This window comes from Bison bison, unplaced genomic scaffold (genome assembly GCF_000754665.1).
Source record: "Bison bison bison isolate TAMUID 2011002044 unplaced genomic scaffold, Bison_UMD1.0 scf7180017864180, whole genome shotgun sequence".
NCBI lineage: Eukaryota > Metazoa > Chordata > Mammalia > Artiodactyla > Bovidae > Bison > Bison bison.
This window is the reverse complement of record NW_011494752.1, coordinates 15268703-15295885: the sequence shown is the minus strand read 5'-3', so window position 1 is coordinate 15295885 and position 27183 is coordinate 15268703. Positions and strand designations below refer to the sequence as shown.

At 44.9% G+C, this 27183-nt stretch overlaps 2 protein-coding genes across 7 annotated transcripts in view; one reads left to right on the top strand and one right to left on the bottom strand.

The window, feature by feature from the left end:
• Positions 1–741: 741 nt before the first annotated feature.
• Positions 742–26608, bottom strand: LOC104990885 (proline-rich receptor-like protein kinase PERK2). The gene is made up of 3 exons (XM_010843198.1): positions 26298–26608; positions 25889–26217; positions 742–1370 (listed from the first exon to the last, which is right to left on the bottom strand). The coding sequence occupies exons 1-3, from the start codon at positions 26606–26608 to the stop codon at positions 1312–1314; spliced, it is 699 nt and encodes a 232-aa protein (XP_010841500.1). The 3' UTR covers positions 742–1311.
• The window catches only part of NDEL1 (nudE neurodevelopment protein 1-like 1), a 51281-nt gene continuing 33648 nt past the window's right edge, over positions 9551–27183 (top strand). For 3 of the 6 annotated variants that reach the window (XR_825545.1, XM_010843032.1, XM_010843033.1), the window contains exon 1: positions 26033–26211. The gene's annotated coding sequence lies outside the window, so the exon portion shown is untranslated. The other 3 variants (XR_825546.1, XR_825548.1, XR_825547.1) reach the window with 3 other exon arrangements.

The following is a 27183-nucleotide window of genomic DNA, read 5'->3' as shown; positions in this document are numbered from 1 at the left end:
GCACAGGCTTGGGCTTAGTAGCTCCATGACATGTGGGATCTTCCTGCACCAGGTATCGAACCAGTATCTCCTGCACTGGCAGGCAGGCAGATTCTTTACCACTGAGCCACCAGGGAAGCCCCTACCTTCTATTCTAATGGCTTTTGGAATCCACACCAAAATTCTCCCCACCCCCTCAAGTCATAATAGATTGAGAACTTCCGGTCTGGCTGGAGATGGGAGGATGAGCTCACCACTGGGTTAGAGCCTTACTTAGGCACTGTACACCAATGTTGTCTTTGAAAAAGCCTGATCTCTGGCAGATTCTCCAGGAGGTGAGTCTGGGAAGGGGAGGGAAGATGGGCTAGGAAAGAAGGAGGGACAAGTGATGGAATCTGAGGTTTTTAAAGAAGAAATCCCCCAGGGAAAACTTAATCTAATGGTTTGTCTTGGTAATTTTTGCCACATCAAAATATTGCATGTACAACTGTTGATTTTTCTTAAAAACAAAAATAACAAATAGGAGCCATATTTTAAACATAAATATTTACTCTCACCTCATTCTGAGCATCCATACTGTGAAATCACAGGTCTGATGTTCTAATCATATTTTTAATAAACAGCAATATGAATACATACTAAGTAAAAAAAAGATTCACTTGGGTACCACCGGAAGTGGTGGCGTGCATAGGCCTCTGAACACGCTGATCTGAGACGTGCACGGACCTTTGCACACCCTGATCTGAAACGTATGAATGAGGATGACGACCCTGGGAGCTACAGAGGCTCAGGATGGTCTCAGAGCTGAGAGAGTCCACTTCAGGACTCTTGAAGGCTGAGCCCAAGGCTGGTTTCAGTGCTTGACAGCCCACTGGCCGGGAAGCCACAGAGTGGGATCAACCAAAAGAATCCTGCGCAAAGGAGAAAACTAGCTTGGACTTGAGGATGAAACCGGCAAGGACCGACGGTGACTCGAGGGTGCTGCGGGCTGCGGGAGGAGGCCGAAGGGAGCAGGGGTGGGGCACCGGGAGAGCAGGAAGGCTGAGTCACGTCCCAGTCGCGTACGAGCCGGCGTGGATTGCGTCCTGCAGCTAACTCACCTGGGCTGCGTGCGCCCCCGCCCCATTCCCTGCACCGTCGTAAAGCGCCGACCGTAGGGGCAGAGATGCTCTGGGACAGGTGGGGGAAGGGAAGCTAAAGAGCCGGGAAGCTCGGAGATTTGGAGATTTGTTCGCCGGGAGGTTCGTGGAAGGGAAACTTCTCACTTCCTGGGGGTGGTGGCAGCTGCAGGAGAAAGACTGTTTGAAATCAGCTCTTTGTTGGAGGATTTTCTCAGCCTTCACTCTTCATCCGGAGCTGAATGCCTCCCAGACAGCTGAGAGTCCTCAGTGCTTGAGACAGGTAAGGCCAGGGTCGGGGAGGAAAAAAATCAGGAATCAAGAGAGGAAGAAAACAAATTTTTTTTAAAAATAAAAATAGCGATTAGTGTTGAAAAAAAGTGGAAATTTCATAAAAGCACACATGAAAACATCAGCTTTGTGCCACCTCTACAGATAAATATACTTTGATGTTTATTTTTTCAGCTCCTATATATAATATATATGTAGCTATGCTAAAAATAATTATATGTGTAATTATAGCATGTAATGATTTTAGAATAAGTGGACTCATACTGAATAAACACTTTTAGGACCTGATTTTTTCAGCATCTGAAAACTGTATTTTCTTTTACACCCTTATTTTTAATGGATTGTTGTTGTTCAGTTGCTGAGTTGTATCCGACTATTTTGGACCCCATGGATTGCAGCATACCAGGTTTCCCTGTCCTTCACTATCTCTTGGAGTTTGCTCAAACTCATGTCCATTGAGTCCATGATATAGTCATTTAACTAATGTATCTATTGATTGATATTTAAGTTTCTAGTTTTCCCCTATTATAAAATTTTCTGTATAAGTGGTTTTTTTTTAATTGCAAAATCTTGGTTTTATTTCCTTTGTCAAACCTAAAAATAAACAGCCAGTTATATTGCTAGCAAAAAAAAAGTTTTTGTTTTCTTTTTTCCAGAATAGTAGAGAAATTGCAATTTGGGGCAAGAAAGCTATAGCAAAAGTCATAGGCAAGTCCAACAAAGGAGAGGAATGTTACTTTGTAGAGCAAAAGGAGGCAGTTGGGAGGAGTTAATTTGAAGAAAGTCCATTGGGGGAAAAGGAGAGTCAGGCTGGTGGGCACTTCCCATTGGCTGGGCTGGTTGCTGGCCAAGGAAAATTCTTCCTATTGGGGTCTGTAATTGATGTGGAGTGGTAGCATGTGAGTTCTCCCTTCTGGCCACCCAACTTCATTTAATTAAGTTAATTAATTTAATAGCTTTTGGCTACACCACAGGGTATACAGGATCTTGGTTCCTTGATCAGGGATCCAACCCATGCCCCTTGTAGTGGAAGTGGGGAGTCTTAACCACTGGACCATCAGGGAAATCCCTCAGCTTCATTTTAAATGAGGTTTCCTGGGAATTCCCTGGCAGTCCAAAGGTTAGGACCTGAGTTTTTGCTGCTGAGGCCTTGCAGGCCAGCCAAAAAAAAAAAAGAGGTTTCCTTTCTTCTGTTTCACACTTAAATAATTATTAGAAATGGAACTGAGGAGTCAAAGTATAATATAATTTCAAAGACGTGGTAAAAATTGTCAAATTCCCTTTCATAAACTGTGCCAATTTAAACTTCCTCCAGTAGCATATGAAATTGCCTCTTGTCTCACTCACCTTGCTTGGGTATTATAAATTGGTCTTTACCCCCACTGTCCCCAATACATTCAAGAAAGTAGATGGAGAACTGGAAACAATTTTTTTTAAAAGAACTAAGTAGAAATTCTAGAATCGAAAAATATAATTCCTTAAAAAAACCACAACTCTATAGATGAGTTTAACAACAGGTTACTATTTTTATTGTTGTTGTTGATTATTTTTTGGCCACACTGTGTGGCTTGTGGGATCTTAGTTCCCTGACCAGGGATTGAATCTGTGTCACAGCAGTGAAAGTGCTGAATCCCAACCACTGGACTGCCAGGGAATTCCCAGGTTAGACATAACAGAAGACAGGATTAGTAAACTGAAAGCTAAGTGGGCAGAAAATACTCAGTCTGAAGGATGGGACTGCGTTGGGGGGGAAAGATGGAAAATACAGAAAAGAGCATAAGAGAATATGGAATGTGATGTAAAGGTCTAAATACATTTAATTTAACTCATTTAAGGAGAGTGACTTGTTCAGAAGCAATAGATGAAGAGTGGTGGATCACAAATTTTACAGTATTAGTGAAAGACATTAAACCACAGATTCAAGAAACTCTACAAATCTCCAGCAAAATAAATACCACCCCCCCAAAAAAAATCACTACCTGACCACACTGTAGTAAAACTTCTGAAAACCAAAGTCAAAGATAATTTTGAAAAATTGTCTGAGAAGAAAAGACACATTACCTTCAGAGAAGCAAAATAATAACATCTCATTTTCAAGATAAATGATGCAATCCAAGAGAGGGTGCATGTCAAGAATACATGTTATAATCTTTTAAGGACTGAAAGAAAATAGCTGCCAATCTAGAATTTTATTCAGAGAAAAATATTCTTAAAAAATGTAGGTGGAGGGACTTCCCTGGTGGTCCAGTGGTTAAGACTGTGCACTTCCAATGCAGGGGGCAGGGTTTGATCCCTGTTCAAGGGAACTAAGATCCTACATGCAGGGTGGCTTGGCCCAAAAAAAAACAAAAAATGAAGGTGGAATGAAGAAGTTTACAACTGAAAATAGAATTCACTGCTGAAAGAGCTTCACTAAAAGTCCCTAAATAAACAAATGATACTACTAAATAATGTTCTTTTTTTATTTTTAATTTTTATTGGGGGTAGAGGATGTTCTTTAGGCAGAATGAAAATGATACCCGTGGAAGCAAAATCATACAGGGATGAATGAATGACAGGAGGGAAATGAGTGGGGAAAATCCATGAGTATTGATTGCATAAAATAAAAATAATATCTTTAGAGTTTAAAAATTCATAAAAATTATAATACTTGATGAAAATAGAAAGCAGGAGGAGGATAAATGGAGTTAAATTGTAATATTCTTGCATTATTCTGGGAATGGGATTGCTTGATAACCATTAAAATGATAATGTACTAAAAATAATAAAAGTATAATTAGGATAATGGAAAAAGCAATAATTTTTAAAATCTAATTCAAAAGAAGGTAAGAAAGGTTTAAAATAGGGACATTTCTTTAAAATGTCTTTGACTAATGGTATTTCTTCTGTTATGAGCTTACCTATATCTTTTGCATAATACTCTGTTTAGATATTTTCCTTCTGTGATTGACTTTAGATGGATATAAACATAGGTAAATAGAAATATGTCCATGTGAATTCTTTCTTATACAGGTCAGTTTTAAATCTTTATGCCTTGTTTATAACTCTAAGGTCTCGGTTTCTCCACTTGCTTTGATGTTATTGAAAACAGAAATGGTCAAGTCTTAGGCTTTGCACCCCTGATGAGCTGAACTGAATTGAGGTCAAGGGACTAAGCAAACATGAAGTGCTGTATTGCTGTCATTTAGACAGCAAGGAGGAGAAGGCAATGGCACCCTACTCCAGTACTTTTGCCTAGAAAATCCCATGGACGGAGGAGCCTGGTAGGCTGCAGTCCATGGGGTCGCTAGAGTCTGATACGACTGAGCGACTTCACTTTCACTTTTCACTTTCATGCATTGGAGAAGGAAATGGCAACCCACTCCAGCGTTCTTGCCTGGAGAATCCCGGGTACGGGGGAGCCTGGTGGGCTGCCGTCTCTGGGGTCGCACAGAGTCGGACACGACTGAAGCGACTTAGCAGCAGCAGCAGACAGCAAGGAGTTCTCTGAATCAGTGACAAGAATAACGAATGGTGAGTGTTGAAGGGTAAAGAAGGAAGAGAAATAAACTGCTGGGGAAAACTACAGAAGTCCCAAAGAGAAGGTTTAGCCCCTGCAGACAAGTAGCCGCCGCTCTGGGATGGGATGCCTGGAGCAGAAACTTGTGATGCATAGCTTAGCATGACCAGAAGGTGGCGCTCTAAAGCCATCCGATTGCTCTCTGAACTTCCAAAGTTGAGATTTTGCTTGAGGACCTAGAAAGCGGAACTGAGGCGGGGAGGGCCCCAGAGCCCTAAATTTTTGTCTCTGTTCTTTCTCTAGAGGCAAACCCCCCCAGATCTAGAGCCCTGCTGGGTTCTTTGTCTATACTTATTTTGCTTGTGGGTCCGTGTCTTGCGCTACCCATTCAATTCAATTTGGACCAAGGCTAAAATCTTAAAGAGCAAACCAATAACCTGGTTCTCTTGTGAAAATGCAAATTCTAATTCAGTGGGACTGGGGTGGGGCCTGAGGCTCTGCATTTCCAGTCAGCCCTCTGGTGATGACTCAGGCTCAGTAGTTCCAAAACTTTGAACAGGCTAACTACAAAACTCCCTTCTCTGTGAGACATAGAGGTGGGAGAGTTTATAGCTTCCTGAAATAAAATCCCACTGAAATGCCTTCAAGTTAAAGTTGGGCCAGTTGTGTGACCTCTTTGGGGCTCAGTTTCCTCATCTGTAAAATGGGAATAGCAACAGCCTTTACTTGGAGAGATATTTGAGGGTTAAAGCAGGATATTATATGTAAACCACTTAGCACACAGGAATTCTCTGCAGTGGACACACCGATTCCACTGCAGAGGGTGTAGGTTCGATCCCTGTTGGGGGAGGTAAGATTCCATGAGCCGTGCATTGCGTCCAAAACAAAACACACTAAGCACAGAGCCTGGCACCCAGTAAGCCTCAACAAGACCTGGGGTATACTAAGAGAAATGTGGAGGTGGGCAGACTTGGTGGGGTGGTAAGTTGGAGGGAACAAGAGGTGAGGGGCAAGGACTTCCCTGCTAGTCCAGTGGTTAAGAATCCTTGTAATGCTAGGGAATAGGGTTTGATCCTTGGTTAAGGAATTATCACTTCATGGCAAATATATGGGAAAACAGTGGAAACAGTGACAGACTTCATTTTCTTGGGCTCCAAAATCACTGCAGATGGTGACTGCAGCTACTAAATTAAAAGACGCTTGCTCCTTGGAAGAAAAGCTATGACAAATCTAGACAGCATATTAAAAAGCAGACATTACTTTGCCAACAAAGGTTCGTCTAGTCGATGCTATGGTTTTTCCAGTGGTCATGTATGGATGTGAGAGTTGGAACATAAAGAAGGCTGAATGCTGAAGAAATGATGCTTTTGAACTGTGGTGTTGGAGAAGACTCTTGAGAGTCCCTTGGACAGCAAGGAGATCCAACCAATACATCCTAAAGGAAATCAATCCTGAATATTCATTGCAAGGACTGATGCCGAAGCTGAAGCCTCAGTACTTTGGCCACCTGATGTGAAGAGCTGACTCACTGGAAAAGCCCCGGATGCTGGGAAAGATTAAAGGCAGGAGGAGAAGGGGATGACAGAGGACAAGATGGCTAGATGGCATCAGTGACTCAATGGACATGAGTTTGAGCAAGCTCCGGGAGATGGTGAAGGACAAGGAAGCCTGGCATGCTGCAGTTCATGGGGTCGCAAAGAGTTGGACATGACTAAGTGACTGAACAACAGGGAACTAAGATCCCACATGCCATGGAGCAACTAAGCCTGTGAGCCTCAACTGAGAATCCTTGCACCACAATGAAAGATCCCATGTGCTGCAACTAAGACCTGATTCAACAACAACAAAAAAAAAGTTAAAAAAAAAAGAGGTGAGGGGCGATCCTTACAATGTCATCTCAGCTATCAAGATATCTGTCATCTGAAGAAAAGGGGACCAGGGAGCTGAGGACAGAAAGCCAGGAGGAGGGCTGCTCTCCCAATCAGGTGGCAAACCTTAGGCTGCTTTTGAGGGAGATTTATGTATTTTGCAAGCTACCCAGGCTTTCTTCTAGAGATGAGGGCAGGAACAGGATTTCCAGGCAGCTCGAGCTACAGCATTCAGCATCTTCCCCCACTTCACATCTCTAGTGCTTTTAGGGATTGTGAGAGGAGCTAAGAGGAGCCAAGGATCACCCAGGTCCTGCCTTCCTGCAAGGCTTTGCCACAGCCTGCAAAACTGTTGCTATGGTGACCTCAGCCCAGGTGCAGGAGTTTACCAGAATGCTTTAAATAGGTTGGTGTTACCATAGCATCTTTTTTTTTTTGCACTGAAGATACATATTTTAACAGCTTTACATGTAATATTCATATATAAAAAAACTTCAAGTGCTTTCAATTTAAAAAAATCTTAAAAATTCCAAAATAAGGCATTTGATATTTGAAAAAAGTACAGATGTACAAAATGTTATTCTGTCATGAAAGCTCCACACCAACATTATACACTTGGGAAAAAAATACAAATAGAATATATTACAAATTTATGTAAGCAATAACTTAGTTCATACCATGCAACAAAAAGTACATTCATCAAGATACACAAGCTTTTGTATGTTCTAAATTGAAGGGCTTTTTCCCCCCTGCAGAATCCTTAAAACCGGTGGCACCTGAAATATGTTAGCCTTTCTACTGAGAGGTAAATTACAATGATGAAGAAGATTAACAGACCATTTGTGTATTATGAATCATTCCAGCCTTATTCAACAATGGCCAAAACTCCTTTCTCATATTCTCATTTGTTTTCCTGATAAAGCTGTGCTGCCTGATTATTGGCTGGACTATTTGGATTTAGTTCATCCAGCAGAGACTAAATTGGTGTTAAGATAGAAGGTCGGACTCCACCAATTCTGAAGGATATCTAAACACCTAACAGTTGGCATTTTATTTGGATATTCTTCAGAAAATTCTATTACTAGTTTAAAAGTACCATCTTCAAAGAGTGTCCCTTCTGGTCCAAATATAACTGCATTGCACTGCAAGATGTTTTCAGATGGTGAGCTACTGACACCCACAGGTGAGTCCTCTTACCATCAACTGAAATTCTGCATAAGCCTCCTGTAGGCTGGAGACACGGAGAAGGCAATGGCAACCCACTCCAGTACTCTTGCCTCTGAAAATCCCATGGGCGGAGGAGCCTGGTAGGCTGCAGTCCATGGGGTCGTGAAGAGTCGGACACGACTGAGCGACTTCCCTTTCACTTTTCACTTTCATGCATTGGAGAAGGAAATGGCAACCCACTCCAGTATTCTTGCCTGGAGAATCCCAGGGATGGGGAAGCCTGGTGGGCTGCCATCTATGGGTCGCACAGAGTCCGATACGACTGAAGTGACTTAACAGCAGCAGCAGCCCCAGGCTGGAGACAACATGCTCCTGAGCTGCCCTGAGGTCAGTCTGAAACCTTCATAGCATCTTAAAAGCCCATGAACATTTATGGACTAACTTCCAGTGCTCTGGTAGATGCTCCTGGGGAAACAGAGACAAATCTACGCAGCCCTTACCCTCCCTGGGTGACCTTGGGGAGATAAACAGCCCGATGGGAAGGAATTATCGGTGAAGGGCCTCAGTCGTAGTTCTTAACCGTGGTGCTTCTCCTACACTGTGGGACTTAGTGACACATTTGACCTGCAGCCACTGTGGAAGCAAGAAGTGACTCCAGACCAGGGTGGCCTGACCTGCCAAAGACTTAAGGAGTGGGTCAGATTTGGAGAGGCAGAAAGGATGGGGGATGCCACAAACCACTGAAGGGAATGATTGGATGTATATGAAGCCAATTACACGTTATCTCATTTAAGTCCAAACAACACCATGAGGTCAGTACTGGTGTTACCTCCATTTCATTTTGCAAAGACGAGACACAGAGACACACAGCAGCTCATTCAAGGTCTTGCCACCCAAAGTGGTAGGTGGAGGCTACCACTATCTGACTTCCCATTGTTTCTCTGAAGTGCCACATGTGTGCTTTGCCAGGTTCTGGGCATCTCCTGTGTGCTCAGTTGCACAGTCGTGTCTGACTCTTTTGCAATCCCATGGACTGTAGCCCACTATGCTCCTCTGTTCATGGAATTTTCCAGGCAAGAATACATGGGTTGTCATACCCTCCTCCAAGGGATCGTCCCAACTCAGGGATTGAACCTGAGCCTCCTGTGTCTTCTGCATTGCAGGTGGATTCTTTACGCAGTGAGCCACTGGGGAAGCCCTACCCTTTATTTATTATTTTTGGCTGCACTATGTCTTTGTTGCTGCACGTCTTTCTCTAGCTGTGAGCAGGGGCTACTCTCTTGTGGTCCACGCGCTTCTCTTTGCAGTGGCTTCTCTAGTTATGGAGCAGGGGCTCTAGGGCACTTAGTGTTTCAGCTCAGTAGTTGTGGAGCATGGGCTTAGTTGCCCTGGGGCATATGGGATCTTGGTTCGAGGACCAGGGATCGAACCTAGGTTGGCAGGTGGATTCTTACCACTGAATCAACAGGGATCCTGCATCTCCTACCCTTCATGTGGGAAAGCTCTCCTTCTCGCCTTTCCCCTCTAATACAGGGCTGGAGACAGACAAAGGGGAAGCTTGAAGTTCTGGCTAAAGAGTTAGGGCTTGAGTTTCTTTTTCTACTTCCTCAATGCTGAAGTCTTGCTCAACAGCAGCTGAGCAGTGGGGCTGCAAGGTTGCCTCACTTCTAGAAGGCCGGCCGCAGCCTTCCTGGCCCAAACCCACTTCCGGTCTTCGTGCCTCTTTTGTCACAAGGTGATTCTCACACTTCCTGTTGATTTCCACTTTGTTTCAGCTGCTTCAGCTCCAGCCACTTTGCGCTGCTGTTTATCTGATCTGCGGGGCCTGGGACACAGGACCAGGTATGTTGGGATGGTGGGAGCTGGGGGGGTCAGCTTGGATAAGGTCAGGGCCAGATCAGGGCCAGAGTAGGGGGCTCCTGGTGGACCCTTTCTGTTCATTGTGGGGGACTGTCAGAGGCTGGGGTCAGTTTGTGAAGTTGGTTATGTCCCTGTGAAGGATGGTACCAGGGGTGGCTTCCTGAAACCACATCATCTGACCTCTACCGCCCCTAAAATCTCATCACCTTGATTTGGTTGTGTGTTACCTGAGCTGCCCAGGTAACATTTTTCTAGGCTGTAGAGAGAGCTTCTTGAGTTCTGACAGGCTTCTCTGGGATTGACTTTGACACAGCTGGTGTGATGCCTGAAAGTTTGCTGAGCTGACCAAGCTGGGGCTTGTGATTAAGTCTTGGCTCCTTGTCTTACTGATGGGCAATTCACTGTCCTCTGAACCTTTCTGGTCTACACAGTTCAAAAATGTCTCTGTTTTGTGGGATGTTGGTGATGCTTAAGCAGGACGATGACTGTGAAAGTGTTTTGTAAACTGTAAGACGGCATTCTCAGGGTGTGAGGTTACTTTCATTTTCTAAATGGAACTAGATACCTTTTTTTCCTGATAGTGGTAATTGGTGAAAATCTAAACAGAGAAAGGGAAAATTTTTACATAATTCCAGCCCCAGAGATTATTAGTGACACTGGTATATAAATTTCTACTTAAAAATTGAAATTTTTTATTTTGGTGAAATATACTGATTTAATGGACACGAACATGGGCAAACTCTGGGAGATGGTAAGGGACAGGAAAGTCTGGTGTGCTGCAGTCCATGGGGTCACAAAGAGTTGGACACAACTGAGTGACTGAACAATAACAACAAAATATACATAAAATAAAAATTACTGTTTTTAAGCATACAGTTTAGTGGCATTAAGTACATTCATGGTGACATGCACCCATCACCAAGATCCATCTCCAGATTTTTCTTCTTCTTCTCCAAGTGAAACTTTGTACCCATTAAACAGTATCTCCCTAGTCTTCCCCACCCCCAGTCTCTGGCAACTACCACTCTACTCTCTCTTGAATGGACCTATACAGTATTTGTCCTTTGATGGCTGGCTTATTTCACATAGTGTAATGTCTTCAAGGTTCATGCATGTTGTAGCAGGTGTCAGAATTTCCTTCCTTTTTTAAGGCTGAAAAATATTCCATTGTCTATAGACACCACATTTTGTTTATATTATCTGCTGATGGACAGGATTGCTTCCACCTTTTGGTTATTGTAAATAATGCTGCTGTGAATATGAGTGTACAGATGTCTACTTGAGTCCTTGCTTTTAATTCTTTTTCGTATATACTCACAAATGGATTTGCTGGATCATATGGTAATTCTGTGTTTGCTTTTTTGAGGAACTTTCAGAATGTTTTCCATAGTGGCTGTACCATTTTGGAGTCCTACCAGCAATGCACAAGGGTTCCAATTTCTCTACATCCTTACCAACACTTATGTTCTGGTGGTTGTTTTCTTCCTCCCGGTGGGTGCGGTATCTCATTGTAGTTTTGATTTGTGTTTCCCTGATGATTAGTGATGTAGAGCTCCTTTTCATGTACTTGTTAGCCATCTGTATACTTCTTTGGAGAAATATCTGTTCAAGTTCTTGGCCCATTTTTAAATCGAGTTGTTTGGTATTTTTGTTACTGAGTTGTAGTAGTGGTAGTTGTAGTAGTTCTTTATATATTCTGGAAATTAACTAGACTTCTAAAACAATATTTCTTGTGTCAAACTGTATTTACTGTTCTCTAACCATTGTACAAAAAAGACCTTCACAACCCAGATAATCACGATGGTGTGATCACTGACCTAGAGCCAGACATCCTGGAATGTGAAGTCAAGTGGGCCTTATAAAGCATCACTATGAACAAAGCTAGTGGAGGTGATGGAATTCCAGTTGAGCTATTCCAAATCCTGAAAGATGATGCTGTGAAAGTGCTGCACTCAATATGCAAGCAAATTTGGAAAACTCGGTAGTGGCCACAGGACTGGAAAAGGTCAGTTTTCATTCCAATCCCAAAGAAAGGCAATGCCAAAGAATGCTCAAAGTACCACACAATTGTACTCATCTCACACGCTAGTAAAGTAATGCTCAAAATTCTCCAAGCCAGGCTTCAGCAATTCGTGAACCGTGAATTTCCTGATGTTCAAGCTGGTTTTAGAATAGGCAGAGGAACCAGAGATCAAATTGCCAACATCTGCTGGATCATGGAAAAAGCAAGAGAGTTCCAGAAAAACATCTATTTCTGCTTTATTGACTGTGCCAAAGCCTTTGACTGTGTGGATCACAATAAACTGGAAAATTCTGAAAGAGATGGGAATACCAGAGCACCTGACCTGCCTCTTGAGAAATCTGTATGCAGGTCAGGAAGCAACAGTTAGAACTGGACATGGAACAACAGACTGGTTCCAAATAGGAAAAGGAGTACGTCAAGGCTATATATTGTCACCCTGCTTATTTAACTTATATGCAGAGTACATCATGAGACATGCTGGGCTGGAGGAAGCACAAGCTGGAATCAAGATTGCCGGGAGAAATATCAATAACTTCAGATATGGAGATGACACCACCCTTATGGCAGAAAGTGAAGAGGAACTCAAAAGCCTCTTGATGAAAGTGAAAGTGGAGAGTGAAAAAGTTGGCTTAAAGCTCAACATTCAGAAAATGAAGATCATGGCATCCAGTCCCATCACTTCATGGGAAATAGATGGGGAAACAGTGGAAACAGTGTCAGACTTTATTTTTCTGGGCTCCAAAATCACTGCAGATGGTGACTGCAGCCATGAAATTAAAAGACTTTTGCTCCTTGGAGGGAAAGTTATGACCAACCTAGATAGCATATTCAAAAGCAGAGACATTACTTTGCCAACAAAGGTCTGTCTAGTCAAGGCTATGGTTTTTCCTGTGGTTATGTATGGATGTGAGAGTTGGACTGTGAAGAAGGCTGAGTGCCTAAGAATTGATGCTTTTGAACTTGGTGTTGGAGAAGACTCTTGAGAGTCCCTTGGACTGCAAGGAGATCCAACCAGTCCATTCTGAAGGAGATCAGCCCTGGGATTTCTTTGGAAGGAATGATGCTGAAGCTGAAACTCCAGTACTTTGGCCACCTCATGCGAAGAGTTGACTCATTGGAAAAGACTCTGATGCTGGGAGGGATTGGGGGCAGGAGGAGAAGGGGGACGACAGAGGATGAGATGGCTGGATGGCATCACTGATTCGATGGATGTGAGTCTGAGTGAACTCTGGGAGTTGGTGATGGACAGGGAGGCCTGGCGTGCTGCGATTCAAGGGGGTCGCAAAGAGTCGGACATGACTGAGCGACTAAACTGAACCATTTTTAAACTTATTTTTTATTGGCTGTGCTGGGTCTTTGCTGCCTGTGAGCTTTTCTCTAGTTTTGGGAAGTGAGGGCTACTCTTCTTTGTGGTGCTCGGGATTCTCATTGCAGTGGCTTCTCTTGTTGCAGAGCACGGGCTGTAGGGCACGTGGGCTTCAGTAGTTGTGGTGTGTGGGTTCAATAGTTAGTGGTCACCCGGCTCTAGAGCATAGGCTCAATATTTGTTGTGTGCAGACTTAGTTGCTCTGTAGCATGTGAGATCTTTCCGGATCAGGGATTCAACCTGAGTCTCCTATACTGGCAGGCAGATTCTTTACCACTGAGCCACCAGAGAAGCCCTCTTTTTTTCACTTAGTATCACTTGAGTATCATCTCATGTTAATTTATAAAATCTTCCTTGTCCTTCCTAACAGCTGTGTAGTATTCCAGTGCTTGAATTATACTGTGATTTATTAAATGAGTCTCCTGGGTGTTTAGGTTGTTTCCAGTTTATTGGCATAATGATAAAACAATGCTGCAGTAAACATCATTGAACATATGTCTTTGCATATTACTTCTATAATTTCCTTAGGATAAATCCTTAACAAGTTGAGTGGTGGGTAAAAGGTTATACATATATTCACAGTTTTAATTCATTTGTCCAGATTTCCTCTAATAAATGTCATACCATTTGTTTTACATTTCATATCCACTTTTGTTAAGGCAATTACAAAGATTACATTGAAGAATAGCAATTCCTTGCCTCTTCTCCCCTCTTCCAAGTTCTCCCTACTACACACAACATTTCCAATTATTTTAGTTGTTTCTATTTCCAAATAAAGTGCCTGTATGACTAGTTTTTTCTGTTTTAGTTATCATCTATTGACTTTGTATTATGAAAGGTAAGAACACAGCACTCTTACTTGATCCACATTATTGCTCCCCCATCTTCCTGATGTGGTTAATCACATGTTCATATAATATCCTTATTTCTCTAAAGATATTTATTAAAGTTCTTTCTCTTTCCAGCTTATTTCTGCTCCCAGTATTGTATTCATTACTCCTAAATTTCTTTTGTGTTATTTTGCTATTTCACGTTGGAGAGTGTTTGGTGGTTCCTAGTTGAATGTTTATTTTTATGACCAGGGAACTCGAAGCTGATTGGTGTGTGTGTGTGTGAGTGGAGTTGGGGCTTGTTGACTGTTGGACCAGGGAACTCAAAGCTGATTGGGGTGTGGGTGTGTGTGTGTGTGTATAGTTGGGGGCTTGTTGACTGTTGGACCAGGGAACTTGAAGCTGATTGGTGTGTGTGTGTGTGTGTGTGGCAGGAGTTGGGGGCTTGTTGACTGTTGGACCTGTGTGTATGTGTATGGGGAGTTGGGAGCTTGTTGACTGTTGGACCAGGGAACTCAAAGCTGATTGGAGGCTGTGTGTGTGTGTGTGTGTGTGTAGTTGGGGGCTTGTTGACTGTTGGACCAGGGAACTCGAAGCTGATTGGTGTGTGTGTGTGTGTGTGTGTGTGTTTGTGTGTAGTTGGGGGCTTGGTGACTGTTGGACCAGGGAACTCGAAGCTGATTGGTGTGTGTGTGTGTGTGTGGCAGGAGTTGGGGGCTTGTTGACTGTTGGACCTGTGTGTATGTGTATGGGGAGTTGGGAGCTTGTTGACTGTTGGACCAGGGAACTCGAAGCTGATTGGAGGCCGTGTGTGTGTGTGTGTGTGTGTGTGTGTGTGTGTGTGTGTGTATGGCTGGAGTTGGGGGCTTGTTGACTGTTGGACCTCTCTGAGTGATGAAGTGGACAGGCCAGGTCATGTGGTTCTGTTGAGGAAAATTCTTTGATCTCCTGCCTGGAGGGCAGGCTGCTGCCAGCATTCTTGGAGGGTCGGTAGGGGAAGGAAGCTGAGTTCTCATCATTTGATACACAGCCTTTGAAGAATCCTCCCTCCCTCTATCCACTTCCTTTTGTAGTGCAGTGACAGCCTAGCCCTCTGCTATGCCCAGGGTCCCCAGGTCTGGAGCTTCTCTGGTTTAATTTCGCCAGAGAAGGCTCCTCCTGCTGGGCCGGTGCTTTGGCTGGTCAACTGCCTGGGCTGTGCGGTCCAAGTGCTTTTGTAAACACACTGGTGCTTTCAACAGCCCTTCCTGTTTTCGGTCTTACCCCACTCTGCCTTCTGACGTAGCTGGTACCTCCAGTTCCTGGGCCTCTCTGCGGTTCACAGGCAGACCCCCACTTGCTTCCAGTTGGCATTCAGTTTCCAGCCTTCTCTGATACAATCTGTCAGCTGCCACTCACCAGTCTGCTCTCCCTCTTTCAAGATACTGTTGACATCTTGCCCTCTGTGGTCCCCTCTCCTGTACTCCGTCTTGGTGGGTTTCTGCCTTTTAAAATTTCCGTCCTGCCTTTTTTTGTGGCATTTCAAGAGGAAGAGGAGATATTTAGATTCAATCCATCATGGTAACTGCTATGGTTTATCGCATTTTTCACTCAGACCAGTGTTGTCTGAGAGTGTTGGCTTCCTCACACTGTATCAGCCCTGGATATTATCATTTATTTATTTACTTGGCTGCACCTCTCGACTTGAGGATCTTAGTTCCCCAATCAGGGACTGAACCCATGCCTCCTGCAGTGGAAGCACGTAGTCCTAACCACTGGACCACCAGGGAATTCCCCTATCATTTGTTTTAAGCTCTGCTAATCTGCTAAGCAAATGAACAGTATCGCCTTTGTCATTTTAATTTACATTTTAAAAGTTATTAATGAACCGATTGAGAGTCTTCTCACATGTTTACTGACCATTTGTATTTCTTCAGTGAACTACTTATTTGTGTTAATTGGTCATCTTTCTACTGGAGTAGGACAATTGTTAAATTGCTAGCATATGGCCAGCTCAGGAAAGAGGTTTGTGGTTGATTCCTTACTTTTCTGTATGTGCAATCTCAGAATACAGGCTTCAGAAAACAACAGTTCTTAATGACAATGTCAGCAATTTGAATTTTTTTCTCCTTTGGATTATGAAAGTAATCTGTGTTCACTGTAGAACATTTGGAAGATACAGATAAACACAAAAAAGAAAATATAGATCACCTAGAGATAGCTACTGGGGCTTCCCAGGTGGCGCCAGTGGTAAAGAGCCCGCCTGCCAATGCAGGAGACGTAAGAGAAACAAGTTTGATCTCTGGGTCAGGAAGATCCACCGAAGGAGAGCATGGCAACCCACTCTAGTATTCTTGCCTGGAGCATCCCATGGACAGAGGAGCCTGGCAGGCTACAGTTCACGAGGTCACAAAGAGTTGGACGTGACTGAAGCGACTTAGCACACATGCATGCACGCACGCACAGAGACAGCTACTAAACACATCTCTTTTTTCCCCCCATAGATATATACTTATAAAAATGCAGAGTCATTTTATTTTGTATTTATGCTGTCGACTTACTAATCATAATTTGCTCTCATTGTTATACAATGTTCTATGACAGTCATGGCTAGCCAGTCTTCCACCATGTACAATCATTGAGTTTACTCAGTTCCCTTTGGACACTTAGGGTCTTACTGGCTTAAAATTTACATTAACAAGTTCCTCTTTTGATCATGACCCCACCTAACCTTGTTTTCCACTGACTATCTGCTTAGCAATCTCTTTTTTTCGTGGGGAAAGGATGAAGGTAAACTTTAATCTTTTTCTGGTTAAATTATGACTCATTCCAAATTAATGAATACAGACTCATGGAGATTTTCTAGCACTTTTTTTTCTGTAGGTCAGAGGGACAGATGGTGAAGGGTCACCCTAGGATTCTCATTAGATTCCTCCACAGCTTTTAATTAGACAGAAAATGATGAGTGACAAAAGCACCAGGGAGGAGAGATGTATGCAATGATGAGAAAAAGAAATCGATCGGGCAGGCCTCTGAAAAAAATCATCCGAGAAATAACAGCTTACAAGAGAGAATCTGAAAAACAAACAAGCCTGAGAGCTGGGGAGCCAAATTCTGTCCCTGAGTCTGCCACTAGCTGTGTGCCTTTGGGCAGGTTGCTCAACCTCTCTGGTTTCCTCATTGGCATTCCTCATCTCAGGTTGATTTCTACGTTCTCTTGTGTCTTTTTAAGTACAGACTTTGTCACACTAGCTGTGTGACCCTGGACCACTTGCTCAGCCTCTCTGGAATGTGGTGTTCTCATCCGTAAAGTGGGAACACTTACAGCTACTTCATAGCATTGCTGTGAATGGATATGTGTAACCCACTCATCACAGGGCCTGTCCCAGATGAAGTATCTAATAAATGAAAGCTATTTTTATTGCATGTCAATCATTATGTAAGAGGAGGGCCATTATATCATCCCACACCCTGTGGATGGAAAGGACTCTGTCTTCTTAAAAGCCATTTCCAAGTCCAGTCAGCAGCTGGGACACAAGCCAAGGGGCACAGTACAAAGTCACCACCAGCACAGACCTCCCTTTGTAGCGTATCCTTCCCTGAGACCTGGATGCTGTCCAGATGTAGGTCAAGTAAACACCCTCTGCTCAGCACTGATAAGTAGGATGCATGAATGTTGGTCCACAGGGGAGGCAATAGGAAACCCCACTTTCCAAATATAAAATATCCGTGAGTGTAGCAGAAGGGGAACTGAGCCCTAAATGATATGAATCACCGAGGGAGGGATGCTATTAAGAAAAAGCTGACATCCTTTCAAGCTGTGATTAATGACCACAGAGACAGGAGGAAGAAGTCGTGGGTGTAGCCTTGCTCTTTGCTGCTGGTGACTTCTTGGACAAATTACCCTCTTCTGTAAAATCAGGAGGCTGGATTTTTGTTCCCCAAAGGACAGTCTGTGTACTACTGGTGGCACGCACAGTGATGTTATGTGGTACAGAGATAAACATTTGACATCTTGATAGTCGTGTATTTATGAAATAGTAGGGAAAATATGACTAGCCATCAACTCTAGGATTTCATAGATATTATTTTTATAAAGTTCATTATTTATTTTGTATTGGGGTGAAAGTGAAATTCCCTGACTCTTTGCGACCCCATAGATTATACAGTCCATACAGTGCATGGAATTCTCCAGGCCAGAATACTGGAGTGGGAAGCTGTTCCCTTCTCCAAGGGATCTTCCCAACCCAGGGATCAAACCCAGGTCTCCCACATTGCAGGCGGATTCTTTACCAGCTGAGCCACCAGGGAAGCCCTAAGTTCGTTTTTTAGAAAGTGGTCTGAATCAAAGAAAAATTCAAAGATGATATGCAGAAATGGCAAATATTGTGAAGGTGGTAACGTTGGAGCATGAGATGTGGTAGGCAGCATAAAAGCCCCCCAAAGATGTCTAGGTCCTAATCCTCAGAACCTGTGAGTATGTTACCTTTTATGGCAAAAGCACTTTGTGGTAGTGATTAAGGATTTAGAAATGAGATGATTCTGTCAAGAAAAGTTCTCCAGGGACCTTCACTGGTGAGCCAGCATTAGGAATCCTCCTTGCAATGCAGGGGATGGGGGTTCAACCTCTGGTGGAGGAGCTAAAATCCCGCATGCCATGGGGCAATTAAACCCACACCATGCCTAGAGAGTCTGTGAGCTACAGTGGAAAGACCCAGCATGACACCACAAAGATCTGGGTGCCACAACGAAGACCTAACACAGCCAGATAAATAAACAAAAGGTCTCTGATCTCCTGCCTAGAGGGTACAGGCTGGCATTCTGGGACACCATCAGGGAAGGAAGCTGGGGTCTCATCATTTGACATTCAGCCTTTCAAGAATCCCATTCCTCTCTCTTGCTTCCTTTTATATTGGACTAACTTAGCCTGGCTCGAGCATGCCCAGTGGGGCTTCCCAGGTGGCTCAGTGGTAAAGAAACTGCCTGCCAGTGCAGGAGATGCAGGAGACACAGATGTCATCCCTGGATCGGGAAGATCCCCTGGAGAAGGGAATGGCTGCCCACTCCAGTATTCTTGCCTGGAGAATCCCATGGACAGAGGAGCCTGGCAGGCTACAGTCTATGGATTGCAAAGAGTCAGACATGACTGAGCTACTGAGCATAGTATGCCCAGTGTCCCAGGTCTGGAGCGTCTCTGGTTTAGTTTCCCCAGAGAATGAACTTCCTCTTCTTCCCACTGGGCTGGATTATCTGGATGGGCCCAATGTAATCAGAAAGGTTCTTATAAGAGGGAGGTGGAAGGAGTCTGTGATAACAGAAACAGCTGCTGGGGTGATGCGGCCATAAGCTAAGCAATGCTGTGGCTTCTAGAAGCTGGAAATGGCAAGGAACTGATTCTTCCTGGAGCCTCCAGAAGGGACCAGGCCTGCCAACACCTTGATGTTAGCCCCGAAAGTCTCACTTTGGACCTCTGACCTCCAGGACTGTAAGAGAATCAATGTGGGTTGTTTTAAGCACTAAGCTTGTGGTAATTTGTTACAGCAGCTTCAGGAAACGAATACAGCAGACATTAGATGCACTGGAAGGTGATTTAATCTGCGGGTTCAGCGATTCCCTGGACGCAGCAAAGGGATGTTGGCAGGAAGGAGAATGTCCTTGGTCACTGGCCCCCATCCATCTAGGACTGGGCTGGCCCTGCCATCACATTGGGCAAACTGGCCAAGGAGAGGGAGGGTCTGAGCGCCCCCAGGAGGGTGCTTGGCACCTGGAAGACAGGGTGGGTTCTGACTCACGGGAACTATCAACATTGTCATCTGGTCCAACCATCACATTTTACAGAAGAAATTGAGGCTCAGAGAAGGGAAGCAGAGTCACCTGTGATGGGGCTGATTTGGCAGAGAAGAACAAACACCTGAATTCCTGAGGTGCTGGGAGGGAGGAGTCGCAGGTGGGGCGGGGCTGGCGTCTCACACCAGGGTGGGGAGCCTGAGAAGGGGTGGGGCCTGCACCTTTGGCTGGGGGTGGAGGGTGGATCTTGCCACCCTTTGATCACCACCTCTGTGTCTGGGGCCTCTTTCACACTGCTTCCTCTAGCATCTTTTTATCAGGGTTTTAATAACCATCTGTCAACATAAGACTTTGGAAAGTTGTTGAAACAGCAAGATGCTTGAAGAAAGGGTTTCCTTGCTCCCCGCTTATCCTGCCCCCAGCACTTTAACGTCTCCTCTTCTGCCTGGCCTGTACCCCTCCTCATTTGCTTTTCATAGAAGAGACACTTCTACTGTAATTAATAGCAAACCTGGGATGTTTTATTTCTGCATTTAAGCATTTATGGATCAAAATTGGCCTCTGTGGTCAGGACTCTCCTGAGTAAAGCCTTTTCTGCTAATTTTGAGGGGAAAATATTTTTTCATGTAAAGGCCCCCAAGCCCCCTTGTAATCTTCAAAGAGGAGGGATTTCCCTGGAGGTCCAGAGGTTAAGCCTGTACCTTCCAATGCAGGGCATGCAGGTTTGATCCTTGGCTGGGGAGTGAAGATCCCACTTGCCTTGAGGCCCAAGGGCAAAAAAAAAAAGTAAAACAGAAGCAATATTGTAATACATTCAACAAAGACTTTAAAGATGGTCCATATAAAAAAAGAGATCTTTAAAAAAACCAAGACAAACCCCCAAAGTGGACATCAAGGCCTGTGTTGTTTTTATACAGAAATAGATGAAAACTAATGTGAAATTTCTTCTGAGATCCCATGGGCTGTCATTTTACCATAATAGGTTGTAATGATAAATGGTCAAGGTATCATTCCCCTAACATTAGACAATGGTCACCAGGCAAGTGATCCCTGGAGAAGCAATCCTTACATTCCAGATTAGTTACGGTTGACATCCCAGGTGGTTCTACCAAAGTCCCAAATATCATTATGCTGTCAGTTAAAAGATGTGCAGAAGATACGGCATCGAAAAGATTGTAGGGGGGTTCCCTGGTGGCACAGTGGGTAAGAATCTACCTGTCAATGCAGGGGACACAGGTTCGATCCCTAATCCAGGAAGATTCCACATGCTGGGGAGCAACTAAGCCCGTGCACCACAACTACTGAGCCTGTGCTCTAGAGCCTGTGAGCCGAAACTACTGAGCCCTTGAGCTCTAGGGCCTGTGCTCTGCAATAAGAGAAGCCATAGCAGTGAGAAGCCCGCGCACCACAATGAAGAGTAGCCCCTGCTCACAGCAACCGGAGAAAAGCCCACGTGCAGCAATGAAGACCCAGCGCAGGCAAAAAGAAAAAAAAAGTTTCCTTAAAAAAAAATAAATTGTAGGGTGGAAGCTTTACACCTGTGGAATCAACCCATACGTACAGGAGAGAATAACATCTCTCCTGAGAATAACACAGGGAGTCAGAGCGGAAGGACTTTTTTTTTTTTGGCTGCACCACATGGCTTGTGGGATCTTAGTTCTCTGACCAGGGATTAAACTTGTGCCCACAGCAGAGGAAGAGTGGAGTCTTAACCACTGGACCACCAGGGAATTCCTAATTGCTCATTTTTTATTAGAGGAGTTTTTAAAGTTGAGAGTTCTAAATGATAAAAGTGCTCTGATGAAAGAAAAAAAATAGAGAAAGCAGAAGAGAGCAATGAAAATAACTTATTCACTGCAAGTTTTTTATTCTTCAACAAATGCTAAGAGCCTACCACATGCCAGGTGCTGTCTTAAATGCCATCCTAAATATAAAATATTGAAAAGCTCTGACTCCTTTTTTCTTCCTCAGTACTTATCACTGCCTGACGTGCTAATGTTTTTTAATTTTTGGTTTCCATTCTTTCTCTTCCCTAAGCTTGTTTTGTTGCCTGCTGTATCTCTGGGGCCTAGAACAGTGTCAGGCACTCAATTATATTCATTTAATGGTTGAATTAATGATCATTTATTCCTGGTAACTTTGACTCATTGGTTTACTGGTCATGGGAATTTGGGTGAATTGCCTGATGACAATCAGCTCAGGTTGCTGGTAAGAAACACTCCATTTTTCTTCCTAGCCCTGTCATTCCATTAGAATGGTTTGGGAGTAGGCAAAACTGGTGCCACCTTGTCTGTGCAAAGGTGTATGAGCAGATACTGCTTTTGTCTGGGGACAGTCACACTGTTTATGTAGGTGTGATGTTAACAGCCCTTGGCGTTGCCAGGTGTTAACCCAATTAGCAATTAACAGTGTTGTGCCAGGCTGTTCCATGGAGGCGGCTGTCACTCTGGGGTGTGGGTAGGGACCATGAAGGGGTTGGGGTGGGGGACGGGGCTGACAGTGAAGACCGGCACTCAGGGGAGTGTAGGCTCTGAAGCCAGGAAGCCCAGGAGGCTGTAGACAGTTCTGGAACAGGAGGAGTCTGCTATTCAGGTAGGCTTCTGGGGAAGAAATGGGGCAGCCCCAAGAAATTCATGGGGCACAGCAGGATCTTAGGTTCCACTAACAGGGGAAAGAGACTCTGGTGACATCAGTTCGTGCCCCTGGATGAGGACAAGGGTAGCTTTCCTTCCAGCTACCAGTAACGGGGGCAGCGCCCTGGGAGGAAGGCCTTTTGCAGGCTCAACCTAAATTGTCCTCATTTTTCACACCTGCAAGAGCCCTTTTCAAGGCCCTCAGAGCGGGGACTCTACCTCCCCCCTGCCCTGCTCTGGCTAGGGCAGAAGCAGGCTGCATTTTCAGACATACCACGCAAGGGAAGGAATGGCAAGGAGGTTTGGAACCTAAACCCCTCATAGCAAATTCTCAGCATACCCATGTCCTGCCTTTCTGTTGACTTAACAGCCAAATTCTGATGGAAGCACTGATTGGGAGTCTGAGTTGCTTTGGATAATTGGTGAGCTCTGTTTGCTTAAGATGCTACCAAAGATGCAATAAAAGCAACAAATGGAATTTTCTTTTCCCTTTGGCACAGGGATACCCTAGGCTGAGCTGTTGATGGCTGGCTGGGTCAAGGGTTAGGGACCCACCAGAAGTGGGAATTTTAAAAAGTTATTTAAGAAAATATTTATTTGGCTGCATCAGGTCTTTTGTGGCATTCAAACTCAGTTGTGACATGTGGGATCTAGTTCCCTGACCAGGGATCAAACCCAGGCCCCCTGCATTGGGAACAGAGAGTCTTATCCACTGGATGACCAGGGAGGTCCCTAAAAAAATATTTTATTGAAGTATAGTTGATTTACAATGTTGTATTAATTTTTGCAGTACAGAAAAGTGATTCAGTTTTTTTTTTTATATATATAATACATACATTTTGTTTCATAGTCTTTATGAAACCATTATGGCTTACCACAGGATATTGAGTGTAGTTTTCTGTGTTATACAATAGGACCTTGTTGTTTATCTGTTCTGTGTATATATGCAGTTTGCATCTGCTAATCCCAAACTCCTGCCTCCACCTTTTCTCCCCTTGGCAACCACATCTATTCTGTACATCTGTGAGTTTGTTTCTGTTTTGCAGATAAATTCATTTGTGTCATATTTCAGATTCCAGATATAAATGATATGATGTCTCTTTCTTACTTCACTTAGTGTGATAATCTCTAGGTCCATCCATGTTGCTGCAAATGGCATTATTTCATTCTTTTTTATGCCTGAGTAATATTCCATTGTATGTGTGCCTGCATAGATCTATACATAGATCTCTCTCTCTATATCCAGATTATATCTAGATATCTATCTCTACATATCTAGATATATATACCATCCCTCCTTTATCCATTCATCTATTGATAGACATTTAGGTTGTTTCCATGTCTTGACTATTGTGAACAGTGCTGTTAGGAACATAGGAGTGCATAGAAGTAGGCATTTAAAAAAATTAGTTTTTGGGTTTTCATTGCTACACATGGGCTTTCTCTAGCTGAAGCTAGCAGGGCCTACTCTCTAGTTGCAGTGCACGGTCTTCTTATTGCCTTGGCTTCTTCTGTGGGGCACGGCCTCTAGGGCATGAGGGCTTCAGAAGCTGCCCTGCAGCATGTAGCACAGGGATCAGAACTGTGCCTCCTGCATTGGCAGGTGGATTCTTAACCACTGGATCACCAGGGAAGCCCTGAAGTGGGCATTTTTGAATCAAACATGGACTGGTTATTCCTTATCTTGGAAGGGTAAATTTACCGTCTGGGTCCAGGCTGGGTGGGAGGGGCAGTGGCCTTGGAAGATGATGCCAACACTTTCTGCAGGGCCTGGCCTGCCATTAGGTGACTCAGTGTGTTTCCAAGGACTTCAGCCAGGGACCAGAGTTGCAGCCTTTATTTTTTCCTCTTGGGGTGGGACTTGTCTGTCTTGGCACCAGATCTGTAGGAAGGCCTCCCTGCTTACTCACCTCTGGGGCTCTGCTTTCCTGGCTGGGGCTGTGCTCTGGAGGATGAGATCATAGGCTTCTGTGATGTCCCAGGTCACTGGGCGTGGACTGAGACCTGTTTGGGTTTAAACCTCAGCTCTCCTCGGCCTCAGTTTTCCAACATATAAAATGGATGTAATAATTTCAGTCTCACAAGCTGCTTGTGAGGAGATGTATGTAAAGCTTTCAGCACAGTTCTCTAGCCCAATAAATGGTAGTTATTAATAGCCCTCTTTTTTTTTTTTTGGCTGTGCCACATGGCATGTGGGATCTTAGTTCTCCGAGCAGGGACTGAACCCGTGCCCCTCCAGTGGAAGGGCAGGGTCTTACCGACTGAACCGCCAGGAAGTCCCAATAACCCCCCTTCTTTAGTGGAAGTACAGTAGTGGTTAACAGTCTGGTTTCTAGAGTTAGACAATCCAGACTAGGTGGGTTTGAACCTTAAGTCCTCTTTTTATCTAGCTGAGTGACCTTGGGCAATTCCATCTTGCTGAGTCTCGATTTCCTCTTGGTAAACTGGGAGTAATAACGGTCCCTATATCATGGGGTCATTGTTAAGAATTAAATTATGCAAGCTAAGCATTTAACACAATTGCCAGTACATACAAACGGTAGAACAAAAGCAAACTAGTCTTATTATCATGAGCTTTTCAGAATCTAGTTCAAGGTGTCAGCTTTCCTACAACCCCATTAATTATTTCTTTGATTTTCACTGACTTGGATACCTCTTATAATCTATCTTGCGCTGTTCCTGTTTATGTCCATGCCCTCAAAAATATAACTGAACCTGTCAGGCTCACCTTGTTCTCACCTTGAAATCTGTCTTACACATCACTGTGTCCAAAAACCTCATATACCCAATCCCAAGAGCGCTGACATCACAGAGAATTATGTTGTACATTACACAGCAAAAAGTTCCAAAAATTGTCTTTAAAAACAGCTCTATTCAAGTTTCCCCTCCCTAAGCAGATACCCATCATTCTCCTTCTGAGCTGGTTCCTTTCCCCTCTCTTCCTTCTCCAAGTCTCCTGGGGGGAATATGTATAAATGAAATGGACTCCATTAGTTGGAGGTCCTAAGGGAATGAACACACACACGCTTACATAAATATACGCTTAGGTATATAAAATATACAAGTGGAAATATGTGTATTTCCTTGGTGCCCTCAACGAGTTCAATCAACAAATATTTGAACGCCCACATGGCACCAAGTTATCTTCTGGGAGACAAAAGGAATGAGGTTCCGATTCTCATGGAACTTACGTTTTACTGGAGAAAGACAAGAAGTAGTATAAAATTTCAGCTAATTTCAGCTAGCGGGATTGCTGTAAAAACAACACAGGTCTTTGTCAGAGTGATGGGGACTAGGATACGCCTGGTATTCTACTGCGTGGTGGAGGTGACTCGGAGGTAAAATCTTATTATATATGGGAACACTGAAACAGTCACTTGCGGGACTCGGTTAGTGGCTGAAGATGGGGAAGCAGGTTGTCACCCACGGTGATGCCACTTTCCCGAACTCAGAGCCTTTCCAGGATACCGCGAAGGTCGCAAACTCACCTGCGCAGACGGCCGCCGCCTGTTTAACGTCAGCCCGTCGGGCCTGGCCCGGCCCCCTGTGACGCCATTCTCCCGACAGCCCCGCCCAGGCCGCCCCCACGCTCGCGCGCATGCTCAGAACCCGCCCCCGTGCGTCACAGAATGGCCTCGGACACCCAGGCAGCCTCTGACGTGTCGGGGAGGAGCCGGGCGCGGAGGTACGCGGAGTGGAGCTCAGGGCTGCGGAGGGGAGCGGAGCTGAACGTCTGGGCGGGCCTGGCCTGGCCAGCAGAGCGGAGACGTCGGTCGAGCGGCGGCGAACATGCGCTTTTGACACATTGGAGGTGAGTCTGCGGTGCGGGGCCGCTCCGGAGGGCGCCGGGCCGAGCCGGCTACGCCTTATGCTCTCCCGATCTGGGAGCCTGCCAACCCGGAGGCTGTGTCCGAGGCCGTGTCCGAGGCCGGGCCGGGCCTGGGTTCCGGGGCGGCCAGTCCGGGGGTAACTGTTCCAACCGCTTTAACTGCCCCTTCCACGCCCTGGTCCGAGGTGTGGCCCACCGGGGGCGCCTGGAAGGAAGCGAGCCGGGCGGTCTCGGGAGGATGTGCCCGCGTCCGGGGGAGGGGTGAGAGGTGGCGGGGACGGAGGCCGGGACGTGGCACCGTGGGCCCGGGCTCTGGTGGCGCAAGGAGCGGCTCCGTTGAAGGTGGCAGCGGCGAGCCCAGCCCGCCCCCCTCCCCCATCCCTTCAGCTGGGAAGGTGGTTCGGAGCCGGGTTGGATTTTGAACTCTCCTCGCCTCTTTTCCGCGGGGGGTCGAGGGCAGAAGTTGCCCACCTTTGGCTCCGCTGGCTTTCTGACTGTCCGCCTTAAACTGCGGACACTTCTGGAGTTCAGAAACGTGTCACCAGACGGGTTCGGACTGCTTGTGGTCACCTCTTTTTTTTCCCCCGCGTTGGTAAGCAACAAAGTAATCTTAAGTTTGCTGAGGAATTGAGGATTCTTTCAGTGCTGAGAATTTCATTACGTTTCTGTAGCGCCTTCACAGAACACTCTTGCTCTTTCCTTTTGTAACCTCGTCACCTAGTTTTAGTGGTTGTGCCTGGTTCTCATATTGGTTCTCATTTGACGGATGGGGGAATTGAGAACAGGTCGGGTGGGGGCTTAAGTGATTTCTACTGTGGACTCTCCCAACCCGTGAGGGGCTTCATGTGGTTCAGGATTTACGATTCCTGGCTTGGAGTTCTGGTTTCTTTTAGTGGGATTTTTCTACCTTTCTCAGGTAGAAAGCAAAGTAGAAAATCTGGCTTGCTAAAAATA

Coding starts and splice junctions, on each gene's coding strand:
- LOC104990885 (XM_010843198.1), bottom strand. CDS start 26,608: ATGGGGGAGGGGGGCGGGCTGGGCTCGCCGCTGCCACCTTCAACGGAG. Junction 26,218..26,297: donor GCCTCGGACACAGCCTCCGG/GTTGGCAGGCTC, acceptor CCCGCACCGCAG/ACTCACCTCCAATGTGTCAA. Junction 1,371..25,888: donor GGCGGCGGCCGTCTGCGCAG/GTGAGTTTGCGA, acceptor ACCTGTCTCAAG/CACTGAGGACTCTCAGCTGT.